The 11433-nt window shown below is 63.2% G+C and overlaps 5 protein-coding genes across 5 annotated transcripts; 3 read left to right on the top strand and 2 right to left on the bottom strand.

The window, feature by feature from the left end:
• Nucleotides 1-320: 320 nt before the first annotated feature.
• On the top strand, nucleotides 321-2282 carry pda1 (Pyruvate dehydrogenase E1 component subunit alpha, mitochondrial). The gene is made up of 7 exons (XM_062767786.1): nucleotides 321-422; nucleotides 537-632; nucleotides 673-780; nucleotides 1002-1215; nucleotides 1263-1474; nucleotides 1525-2001; nucleotides 2145-2282. The coding sequence occupies exons 1-7, from the start codon at nucleotides 369-371 to the stop codon at nucleotides 2208-2210; spliced, it is 1227 nt and encodes a 408-aa protein (XP_062623770.1). The 5' UTR covers nucleotides 321-368; the 3' UTR covers nucleotides 2211-2282.
• A 747-nt stretch (nucleotides 2283-3029) lies between these two features.
• On the bottom strand, nucleotides 3030-4331 carry LOC62_01G001302 (uncharacterized protein; the record flags this gene model as incomplete). The annotated part of the gene is made up of 1 exon (XM_062767785.1): nucleotides 3030-4331. One exon carries the CDS (start codon nucleotides 4329-4331, stop codon nucleotides 3030-3032), a length of 1302 nt encoding a protein of 433 aa, XP_062623769.1.
• Nucleotides 4332-5910: 1579 nt separating this feature from the next.
• On the bottom strand, nucleotides 5911-8409 carry YMR155W (uncharacterized protein; the record flags this gene model as incomplete). Its single annotated transcript, XM_062767784.1, has 10 exons — nucleotides 8134-8409; nucleotides 8062-8084; nucleotides 7892-7991; nucleotides 7811-7846; nucleotides 6999-7764; nucleotides 6823-6943; nucleotides 6708-6751; nucleotides 6486-6651; nucleotides 6060-6435; nucleotides 5911-5950 (listed from the first exon to the last, which is right to left on the bottom strand). Exons 1-10 carry the CDS (start codon nucleotides 8367-8369, stop codon nucleotides 5911-5913), a joined length of 1908 nt encoding a protein of 635 aa, XP_062623768.1. The 5' UTR covers nucleotides 8370-8409.
• A 252-nt stretch (nucleotides 8410-8661) lies between these two features.
• LOC62_01G001300 (uncharacterized protein) lies at nucleotides 8662-10389 on the top strand (the record flags this gene model as incomplete). Its single annotated transcript, XM_062767783.1, has 3 exons — nucleotides 8662-9124; nucleotides 9191-10212; nucleotides 10252-10389. The coding sequence occupies 3 exons, from the start codon at nucleotides 8662-8664 to the stop codon at nucleotides 10387-10389; spliced, it is 1623 nt and encodes a 540-aa protein (XP_062623767.1).
• Nucleotides 10390-10728: 339 nt separating this feature from the next.
• On the top strand, nucleotides 10729-11290 carry LOC62_01G001299 (uncharacterized protein; the record flags this gene model as incomplete). The annotated part of the gene is made up of 2 exons (XM_062767782.1): nucleotides 10729-10911; nucleotides 10946-11290. The coding sequence occupies 2 exons, from the start codon at nucleotides 10729-10731 to the stop codon at nucleotides 11288-11290; spliced, it is 528 nt and encodes a 175-aa protein (XP_062623766.1).
• Between the last annotated feature and the right edge of the window lie 143 nt (nucleotides 11291-11433).

Genomic DNA, 11433 nt, shown 5'->3' with positions numbered 1-11433 from the left:
CACCTTGCTTTCCCTCGGTATCAGGCCCACTCAAATTCCGTCTCCCTCCACCCACTGCCGCCGGGCCAGCATCAATAAACGACGGGATAAATGTCATTTAATAATAAATGGCCACGTGATTGCCGCTGCCATCCCCACATCCTTTGCTAGCCGTGTCTGCTTGTGCCGCTCCCCCGCCTGGCAGCATTGCCCTTGGCCGCCTGCCGCCTGCCGCCCCCGCCCCGCTGCCGCGCGCGGTACTCCGTCTGCGGCATCCACACCCACCTTGCATCAAGGGGCGGAGAGCCACCACCAGCAGTATTTGCGGCATCCCACCAAACGAGCCCATCTCGCTCTCATCCACTCTCTAAAACACTCTAGACATAACCATGCTCGCTGCCCTCCGTGCGCAGAGCCTCCGCGCCACCCGCGCTGCTGGTGCTGTGCGTATGCTTGTCGGCGGAGGCGACACCTGGCCTCGCCATGATGCTGGGCTGGGATGGCCGCCTCCAACGACGCCCGCTCGTGACGACGACGACGACGCTGACACCCCACAGCCCTCTGCACTCCGTGCCGTCTTTGCGCGCGGCCTGCAGACCGACGCCGACACGTCGCACCCCGAGGGAGCTGTCCCCGAGTCGTTGACTGAGAAGGTGCGCGTGGGAGTGAGATGTGTGTGCTCACCCCCAACAGTTCAACGTCCGCCTCCACGATGAGTCGTTCCACGCGTACAAGTGCGACGCTCCCTCCAACGAGATTGACACGACCAAGGAGGAGCTCATCAAGATGTACGACCAGATGGTGAGTTGATATTGTTACGTCACGAGAAACGCGACGGCCGCTGGTTCAGCTGTTGCCGCAATCTTGCGGAGTGTTGTTGGTGGAGATTCGCCGACGACGGGGGTCGTGATTACAACTGCCGCCGGCTGTGCGACTTATCGCTAGGATCGCAGGCGCTGGATGCGATGGGCCCAACGGGGCGTGCTGGACGCGCGACGCGACACTTGCTGACGCACGCTCAGACCACGATGCGCCGCATGGAGCAGGCCGCCGACGCCCTTTACAAGGCCAAGCTTATCCGCGGTTTCTGCCACCTTGCTATCGGCCAGGAGGCCGTCTCGGTCGGCATGGAGCACGCCATTGACGCCAACGACCGTGTCATTACCTCGTACCGCTGCCACACCTTTGCCGTCCTCCGTGGCGGTAGCATCAAGGGTGTGCTCGCTGAGCTGATGGGTGAGTGGTGTAGACGTCACGAGCTGGGACACCACTAACAACCTCAGGTCGCGAGGCCGGCATGTCGCACGGCAAGGGTGGCTCGATGCACATGTTCACCCCCTCGTTCTTCGGCGGTAACGGTATCGTCGGTGCCCAGGTTCCCCTTGGTGCCGGTATTGCCTTTGCCCAGAAGTACCTCAAGAACCCCGCTGTCACTTTCGCCCTCTACGGTGACGGTGCCTCCAACCAGGGTCAGGTCTTCGAGGCCTACAACATGGTGCGTGGCAAGCTTCCGGTGTCTTAGTTCAGTCGCTCACACTCCCCCAGGCCAAGCTGTGGAACATCCCCGCCGTCTTCGTCTGCGAGAACAACAAGTACGGCATGGGTACCTCGGCTGAGCGTTCGTCGATGAACACCCAGTACTACACCCGTGGTGACCAGATTCCCGGTATCCAGGTCAACGGCATGGACATTCTCGCCGTCAAGAAGGCGTGCGAGTTTGCCAAGGACTGGACCGTGACTGGCAAGGGCCCCTTGCTCATCGAGTTTGTCACCTACCGCTACGGTGGCCACTCGATGTCGGACCCCGGAACCACCTACCGTACCCGTGACGAGGTGCAGAAGGTCCGTTCGACCTCGGACCCCATTGCGGGCCTCAAGAAGAACATTCTCGAGTGGGGCGTCGCGTCCGAGGACGAGCTCAAGGCCATCGACAAGAAGGCCAAGGACGAGGTTAACACTGCTGTCGAGGAGGCCAAGCAGAGCCCCATGCCCGGTCTCCACGAGTTCTGGACCGACATTTACGTGAGTGCGAGAGCGAGCGAGCTCGGGTTGGGCGACGGCATCGACAGTAAACCGTTGCGCCCGCTTGCTGTCGGTCAACGCCAACCCATCCTGCTGCTCAGTTCCCAACCCCACCACCGCCCACACCCACTAACACCCCACAGTACAAGGGATCCGAGCCCCACAAGATGCGTGGCCGTACCAAGGACGAGTTCCACGAGTACAACTAAGAGTATCGGCGGCCGCCGAGTTATTTACGCATGATTGTTGGTATTGAGGTGATGTCACGTTTGCATCTAGAGCCGGCGGGTGTGCAGTGCAGGGGCGACTGACTGTGAGGCGAGGCGATGGGAGTGTCTTGGCACCTGACCTTGGGGATGATCCACGCCTTCCGCCGGCCGGCTCCGGTCCATGGATCCAAGGATCCCATGCTTGCTTGCACTCAACCTGCTCACGCGCGCATCCATGCGGCGGAGATACTACTGACTCTACTCTGCCGGAACGCCAACACCGGATGCAAAGCGCCTGCCCACTCTGCGCGTGTGTGCTGGCTGCGCACTCGAACAAGCGCAGGGCGCCGCAGGCACGTCTGTTGGAGCCGGCTAGGTGTGCCAGCCGGGTGGGGGATGGATGACGATGTGGATGGATGTTGGAGTGGGCGGTGGCAGGCAGGCGCTTGGTATACGGCGATTGAAGCGCGGCAACGGCTGCCAGCGAACTAACTCTACTCGTCGTATGCAGACGTCAGTGGCTGGCTGGTTGTCGAGTCAGATAACAGTGAGGTTGAGCACGCACCGCCGCGAGGCGCGCCCCACTGCGCCCCACCCCCAGGCCACACTGCCGTTCGCTGCTCATCACTGCTCGGCTCGCTCTCGCCGCCACCACGACCCCTCACCCCACGACCGCGTACATGTGCGCGCTTCGCGGATGTGTATAATGTGTACAGGAAAAGTGGCTGCTAACACTACACGTCCTCTGATCCAATTACGCTGCTGCTGCTACTCTCTGTTGCTCTGCTCTGCTGCTCCTCCATGCTCTCCTCCTCCCCCCTACTCGTCGTCAACGTCCATGCCCTCCTCGTCCCCTACTCTCGGGGACCCCTCGTCGCTCCTGTTGGCCGGGCTCGCCGCCGTGCTGGCGTTGGCGCTCGTCGGCGCGCTGAGACCCTGCCACATGAACGGGCTGTCCGGGTCGCGGGGGTAGACCGCCGTGGCCATGTGCGGGGCTGGGGCTGCTGCACCTGCAGCTGCAGCTGCTGCCGTCGCATTCGGCGGGGGGTACACCTCGGGATTGGCGCGGTGCGCCGCTGCCCCAGCGCGCTGGGTACGCAGGCTGCTCGTCGCGTGGCCTGGCAGCGCTGGAGGCGACATGGTCCCCGGCGTCCGCGTGCGGTGAGCACCCGCCGCGCCGCTGCCACCACCGCGGCCGGCGCCAGGACCAACAGGGCCATGTGTGCCCGCGTACGGCGGCGTCGCGTGGGACGCCGTGCCGGCCGAGTGCCACGCCGGGGCGACGCGCAGCGCGGCGCGGTTCGCCGTCCGCCCGACGGCCGCCGCGTTGAGCCCGTACCGCGGGTCCGTGAAGCCGCCTACCAGCCTGCGGGGGCGCGCGGCGTCGGCCCCCCTAGCATGCGCCGGGACGGGGGGCGGGCCGAGGGGCTCGCCCTCGGCGGGCGGGGGCGGGGGCGTCGCGCCGTCGGGCGGCGAGGACGGATTGTCGCGTGCCGACGAGGTGGGGAATGCGGGGCTCGCGGCGTGCCGTCCCGGGCTGGGCGCGGCGCTCGGCGAGCCCCCCCGCGACCGGTGTAATGGGTCGTTTGTCGACCCCGAGCGCGACATTGACAGCGCGCCGCGGTACGGCCCCGACGAGGGGTCCAGCGCGGCCAGAGGCGGTGGCAGCGCCATGCCGTCGCGCACCTCCATCGCGCCAAAGGGCGCCATGCGGCCGGTGGGCGAGCCGGGCCGCGACGCCTTGCGCTTCTCCCACATGTCGCGGGCCTCGGCGACAAACACCGGCTCGGGCCAGCCGGCCAGCGCGACCATGTATGGTGCTGGGTGGGGAATGTTGTTGTTGCGCGGCGAGGTTGAGAAGCCATTGGGCGACGTGCCCGTCGAGGGCGACGACGAGGACACTGACGCTGCGGCGGCCGCGACGGCGGCCAGCGACGCGTGCGCTGCTGCCGCCGCTGCCGACGCGTGCCGGTGTGGGCTGCTCGACGCCGACGCGCTACCGCCCGACGAGGACGAGCCGCCGCCCCCGTGAGGCCCGGGTATTGGTCTCGCGCCGGGGTGCGCGTGGGGCGGGGCGACGTGCGTGAATGCCGTGCGCCGTGGTGATGTTATCGGCGGCATGGGGGGTGGGCGGGGGATGGCTGGCGAGCCAAAGGCGGGGATGGGTGGGTGTGGGTTATTGTGTCGCGCGCCGTGTCGCGGTGTGGCGGCGGGCGGGTGGGTGATGGGGTGGTGGGCCGCGGGGAGTTGAGGTGGCCTGGATGTGGTGTGCGGCGTCGAGCTCGCTGGTATCAATCGTACGCTGATAACGTCTTGAACGCGAAACAAAGCAAGGACAATGGGGGGCAATGAATGTGCGTGCACTTGCAAAGTTGGATAGTGGTGTCTGGCGAGGAGGAAGGCAGGTGGTGGGTCGCTGGCTGGCTGCGGTTGGCGCGCGAGTTGGTTGCCGGTCACCGGAGTGGTGGGGTTTGTTGGGACCGGTAACTGACAGGCAGCGCTACTAGGTAGGTAGGAGGCGCGGCGAGCAGTGCGGCGTGGGTGGGTGGGTGAGTCGCGCGCTTGGAAATTGAGGGTGGGTGGGGGGGTGGACGGGCCCTGTAGGGTTGTTGCTTGCTGCAGCACGCTCCAGCGCGCAGTCTACGCCGAGAGGGGAGGCGAGGTGCAAGGGTAGTAGTAATAATTCCAAGCAATTAACCTGCAGTAACATGGGTGCTTTGGGGAGGGAGGGTGGCTCAACTCCTACTATCAACCAGCTCGGGAATAGGTTGCCGGCGGGCTGCTGGGTGACTTGACAGACTGCCCTCCGCCGGTATTCTTCGCATAATTCTTCGCTGTTCGGTCAGTTCGGTCGTTGTCAGGCCGCGCAGTCGTGTCGCGCCCGCCCGCCCGCCGCCCCAGTACACATGCATGCTGCACGAGCGAGCCAGCGAGCAGGTAAAGTGATTCGCGCTGGCGACAGGACAGGCAGGCAGGCTCGAGCGGTCGGCCGACGGACACGGGGCACCGCGCTGCCTGCCTCTGGCTCGCAGGCTCTTGTCAACAAACGACCACTGGCAAACACGCACGCCTGCGGCCTCTGCCTCTGCCAACCAATCCTGCCTGCGGGCATGTGATGCTGCCCTGCGCGGCTATGTCGAATCTCCGACTCGCAAGCAGGGACAGGGGCAGGGCATGCAGGGCAACACATGCAAGCGACTGGCTGGCTCGCTGGCGACCTCGACGGATACGGATCTAGAAGCGGCAGCTGCCTGCCTGCAGCCGAGCGACACCAGTTTGTTGGGGCAGCCTTCGGCTATCGTATCTGCACTGCTATCCGACACACACCACTGCTGCCCACAACAACCACTGCAATACAGCACCGTGCTCACGGAAATTTTACGGCCAGCACCCATCATCATGATGCATGCGCGGCATGCAATCGTGCACTTCTGCTCGGCAAACGGCATGTATCATTTCCAACTCTATGTGCTGGCCATCATCTATAGTACTACTACGTCACTGTGTCACTCGTCACCGTGTCATTGTCGGGTCCCCGCCGACGGGCGGCGCCGAGCAGGCGGCCTCATGCTCACACGCACGCACATGCAGTACGCCGCAACCGAGGTCTGCTGCGCAGCAGTAGCCCCCCCCCCCACCCACCCTCCATCCCGTCGGCATGCAACTCTCGTGGCCACGCCACAAGCTGCCAACAAGGAAATCACTCATCGTGGCTCAACACGGCAGCTCGCTCCGCTCTTCTGAAAAGAGTCAGTCAGCTGCTTATCGTCGCACTCCGCCCCCCTTGCCCACAACAACACCTGACCGGAACGTTCCTGCTCCACTCCACCCCGCTCAAGTCCAACTCACAATGCACGCTTACGTTCAACCGACAGGCGTTCCCGGCGGACGCCCGCAACCAGGCTCAAGGCGAGCGCAACGAGACACGCGACCACGCTCACTCGGAACGCAGTCACGTAGCAGCCCCGTCCAAGCAAACACTCGTGCTTGCGGTCCGGCGCGGGTGGCGCCGCCAACAGCCTTTCACTAATGTGTTGAACAAAAGCTGCGGCGTGCCGACCGCTCGCACTCGGCGACGCCACATCATCGGATGTCGCTGGCGGCTCTGGGCCGCCCACGCGCCCGACAGTGTTCGAATCATAGACCCTTCCGAACAAAAAGTTGAACACGTTGCCGCCGATTGCAGGGCCCAGGTTCATCCAACCAAAGTTTTGGCTGAAATGGGCTGGGTTGTGGCGTCAGGACAGGATTCGGTGAGGACTCGTTCCGACTCACCCATGCCAAACCATTCGAGGACGAGCATCGGCAAGACGTTGAACAGAGAGCCGTAGGACAGGCCCAGTGCGGCAGACACCAGCCATAGGCTTTGGACGTCTGTCGTTCGGAGCACAGCCAGCTGTGAGCCAAGGAACATGACAGCCACAATGGGGAGGAACCACACCTAACCGTGTTAGCTCCACAACACGCCACAACAGAGTGTGCACACTCCTCGCTCACCCGCTTAACACCAAACCGAGCTTTGCACAAGTCGGAGACGGCACCTGTGGCGTTCGTATTAGCGTTTGGTGTCATCGTCATCTTCGGCATCGGGACCGCCGAGGAGCAAACCTACCGGCTACAATACGACCGGCACAGTTGAGCAGAGAGATTGTGGCGACTTGCTTGGCCTGCAACGCAGCCACTGCACGGGCATCATATGACCACCCGTCGCGAGCAAGAGCGAGGGTGACGGCCTGCCGCCAGTCAGTTCGGGACGCTCAGCAACAGTGACGTCATGTCTTCACTCACCCCAACATTGTTGATCCACTCGAGGCCCACACCGCACAGCAGTGCGAGGACGACAAACAGGATATGAAAGTCGGTGCTGCGCCATACCTGCAGCGGTGTAAAGTTGATCGCCGTGGGGGGCAGGGATCCGCTCGAGTCGAGGCGAGCTCTGCGGATGAGCTGGTCGGTCGACCGCCCCTGGCCCTCCTCGGGATCCAAAAGTCCAGAATGCGACATCTCGAGGCTGCGGCGCACGGCACGTTCTGTAAAGTCGGGGGTGACGCCCATGCCCTCGGTGAGGCTGACGGTGCGCGCGAGCGCGTCCTCGGCTTCTTCTGGGTCGAGCAGCTCTTCCTCCTCCTCTTCGTGGATCACCAGGGCTTCCTCATAGTCGACAGGAGGGTACGGGCGGACGAGGATGCTGCCGACAAGGTCGGGCGTAGCGGTCCCAATAGCGAGCAGGAGGAGCAGGCCGCCCGCCTCGCCGTGGAAGATGGCGTGGCCGAGGGTGCTGAAGAGGAACGCGCTGAGGCCAAAGCCAGCCAGCACCGCGCCTGTCGCCGACGCGCGCGTGCGGTCCGGGAACGAGCGCGCAGTGGCGTTGATCCCCGCTGATAAGCCCGCGGAGCCCGCCACGCCAGTGAGGAACATGGATAGGGTGAGGAGGAACAGCTGGAGGTGCGACGTCTCGCCCGTCACCTCATCGCGGATGGGGAAGAAACCGATGTAGAAGAGGCGCACAAACGAGTATCCCAGGAGGTTGAGGACCGCGCCGAAGATGAGCGGGCTGTGGGGTCAGCGTGATCCGATCCCACTCGTGAGACGAGACGCACATCCTCGGCCCCTTGGCGTCAACAACCTTGCCCCAGCTGAGGTGTCAGCTTCCATTGTGCATATTCGCTAGCTGCACGTACATCGGGCCTGTGAGGTACACACCGAGGTTGCCACCCAAGCCGACGAGGTTGGCTTGTGTGGACGTGATGCCGAGTTTGGAGGTAAGCTGCGGCGCATATCCTGCGGGTGTGAGTACGGGTGAGTTTCATGATCGTGATGGCGTCGCGCTCTGTCCTGTGACGCCACGTACCAGAGTAGACGTAGTTTGAGCCACTGAAAAGTGTCAGCTGGATGCTTCAAAGGATGAACGACAGCTACCCACCTTGCAAGACCGACAAACACGGCCGCGATAAAGCTCACGATACGCGCCGCCTTGAGCGGGTCGGGCGCGCACTGCGGCCCGTCCTTGGAAACCGTGAACGTCGGCATTAGGGGTAAAGAACGAGGTAGGATAGACGAGAAGCGCTCAGCACATGTCCTGGCGCGGGAGGTGAACGTTGCCGGTGGTGGGTCTGCTCTAGAATCTATGTCGAGATGGAGACGGTGGAAAGCCGACATTGTGACTGGCCCGTCCTGTCGGCGGTCGGTCGTCGTTGTGATGGTAGCTTGCTTGCTTGCTCGTGATGGCGTTACCGCGGCAACCACCAGGGGGGGGCACGGGCATCGCCGAAGCCTGGGGTCTTGGAGCGGCGGGGGTATTTTCGTCCACCACGCGGTGAGGTCGATCACGTGATGCTGGCCACGAGGCTTCAAGTCGCGTCAACAACCGTCACCTGTTGTTTTGACCAAAGTCATTCACGAGCTACCCTGCCAGACAATCGACGACCAGCAACCCCAAGCACCCGGCACAATGCCGATGCCTGCACGCGAGATCACCGGGAACGAAATCAAGCCCGGCGCGACACTGGCACCAGGACACCTCCGCGGCAGGCTCGTCTACACGGCGAGCACGCTCGGCACAGACAAGCGCGGGCCGTGCGTGCAGTTCTCGATCGCAAAGGCGCTCGACGAGAGCTCAGACTATGTCGCCGAGGCGCGTGGCGGCAACCGCACGCTCACTTGGAATCTCTTCTTCGCGCTGTTCTGCACACCGGGAACGGACGATGCCGCGATGAGGAAACAGATGGAGGCTGATCTCGCGCTCCTCCGGGATACGCTGACCACGCCGCAACGCAAGGTCACCATCGACTGTACCGGCATCAAGGTCCTCTCCCGCGAGTTGGCCGACGACGATAGTAAAACTAATCGCATCACTGTCATGGCGTATGGTCCCAGGACGCTGGTGGTTCAGAATACAGAGAGGGTGTTTGTCCGTGAGTGTGCCATCCTCCTTCCCTCGCCGCCTTCCTTGCACCCTCCACATCGCTCACACCTCCCAGAGCCACCAAAGCCACTGCAAGAAAACAGCGTGTGGTTCAACTCTCCTTCCCTATCACCTGGCACTAGCATCGCATCTCGACCCCTCGCCCGCACAAACTCAAAGGATATGCGCCCCGTGACGGAGCACCAACGGCCTCACCTCGAGCTCATCGCCGCGTCTCGGCAGGCCCTCCCCTCCCGTGGAGCAGCGGCGCACATACCGACCAACAACAAGGGAAAGGGAAGGGCCATCGATCCGGGTCCGACCCGTACCTCTACTGACGCGAGTATACCCACCAGCCGACCGCATCGCGACCCGACAACTGGCGGTGGAGGCGGTCGCATACCCCTCACATTGGGCATAGCCTCATTCGACCAACTGGCACCTGCCCCGCCGTCTACTCCCGACGCTATCGAATCGGTGCCGAGCAGCAGCATCGAAGAGGTCCCCGCGCCGCACGCCCCGACTGCCGCTTTCGACCGGAGGGAGCAGCTGCGCCTTGCACGGGCGGAGGAAGAACGACTGGAGCGTGAACGCGCGCTACAAGAGGTCCAGGCCCGCATGGTCGAGGAAGCAGGCCCTTCGAAGAAGAGGAGGATCGACGAACGCGATCCGGACTGGGGAAGAGCGACAGCCCTGGCCGAGTTTGAACGACCTCCGGTTGTCGACTCGTCGCTTCTGAGGAGTGAACAGCCCGCCGATTCGCAAGAACGCGATGACGAGCCCGAGTTGAACCCGTTCGATCTCAATGCGTGGGATATTCCACGTGAGGACGAAGCGGTAGGGACGAATATCACTCGTGCAGACGGTGCAGCGCAAGTTGGAATCGTGATGGCTCATGTGGGTGAGCAGCCCCCCAAACGCCCACGACAGGAGGTCCCCGACGCCGAGGACCGCAGGAAGCGCCTCGAGGCGCAGGCACGGAGTGATGCCGAGGCGAATGCTCGCAAAGCCGCCGAGGAGCGCCTAGCTCTGCAGCACGAGGCGACACGGGCTGCCGAAGCGCAGACTCACCTCTTGGAGACTGAACTTCACACCGGCGTGAGCTAGCCAGTGCCTGGGAATTAGCTGACGACCCAGACCTACGTCTACACGCCACTTGGCAAAGTAGTGGACGGAAGCTTCGCCAACGTGCTGGGTGTCATCGTCGATGCCAAGGAGCCAAAGCATCCTCGTCACGGCAGCGGGAGTGAGTTTGACTCTACCGGCATGCACTGATATCCCAGATGACTGGAACCAAACCATCATCATCACCGACCCGTCGCTTTACAAGCCAGGCCGGGAACGAGAAGACTTCGCAGTGACCATCTTCCGAAAGACCGGGGCAGAGCTCGGTGGCTTTGACTTTGGCTCGCCTGTCCTCTTCAGGTGTTTGAAGGTGCGTGGCGAGCCGACACATGGTCCTGACGTTTGCAGATTAGCCCATACAATGGCAAGTTGAAAGGCAACCTCTACACTGGTACCTCGATGGGCGGAACGCGGACTCCTGGCTGGGCGGTTCTTCGCTCCCCGACCAGCCTTGTGTCGGGGAAGGGTCAGACGCTGCACCCAACTCCCATGGAAGGTGACCGACTCAATATGCTTGGCGAGTGGTGGCGCAAGCTAGGTGTCGCCGTCGCTCAGAACCGTCCGGCACACGCTGGAGGCCACGGCGGCGGTCTGCCCGCCGAGACGAATGGTCGGCAAGTTACCTTGTTGGAGCAAGTCCGGCCGAACACGTTCTTCGCCATGACGGTCAAGGTGGGTACAAGGCCTGGCGGACGCTGATCGACAGCTTCTCTTTGTTGTTCCCAACGACTGGAACAGGCGCTACGAGCTCTACGTTACCGACGGGACTGTCAACCCCGCCCCGACCCGCAACTTTCACAATGTCGATGCTCAGATCGCACCCAGTGCGGTTATCTGCCTGACTGTTTTCGATACGACTCAGCACCAGGCGAGCCTGTTTGAGGTCGGCAAGTTCTACACGTTTAAGAATCTACGGAGCAAGGACCGCAATGGCCTCGAGCTCAACTGGTCTGACAAAGTCACCGAGAAGCAAGCAGAGGAAGGGTGGCGCCCGAAGGCCGTCATCGTCGTGCAAAGGGAAAGCGAGGAGGCCCAGGAGATCGAGGCGTGAGTGTGTTGGCTGACACCAGCCACGCTAACAGACCAGTCGTATAAAGACATTGCAGCAGCTGTTCAAGGGAGGTCTGCCGCCGCCTCCTCCTCCCCGGCGACAGTCAATGCCACCCCCATTGCCCGCGGCCGCACCTGCATTCC

The sequence above is a fragment of the Vanrija pseudolonga genome, chromosome 1, assembly GCF_020906515.1.
Source record: "Vanrija pseudolonga chromosome 1, complete sequence".
Lineage (NCBI taxonomy): Eukaryota > Fungi > Basidiomycota > Tremellomycetes > Trichosporonales > Trichosporonaceae > Vanrija > Vanrija pseudolonga.
The sequence above is the reverse complement of the archived record's forward strand: the minus strand, read 5'-3'. Positions and strand labels throughout refer to the sequence as shown.

Bases quoted from the DNA above. Each gene is read 5' to 3' on its own strand.
- pda1 (XM_062767786.1), top strand. From the start codon at position 369: ATGCTCGCTGCCCTCCGTGCGCAGAGCCTCCGCGCCACCCGCGCTGCT. The intron at 781-1,001 runs GTGAGTTGATAT...ACGCACGCTCAG, and splicing joins TCAAGATGTACGACCAGATG to ACCACGATGCGCCGCATGGA. The intron at 2,002-2,144 runs GTGAGTGCGAGA...AACACCCCACAG, and splicing joins AGTTCTGGACCGACATTTAC to TACAAGGGATCCGAGCCCCA.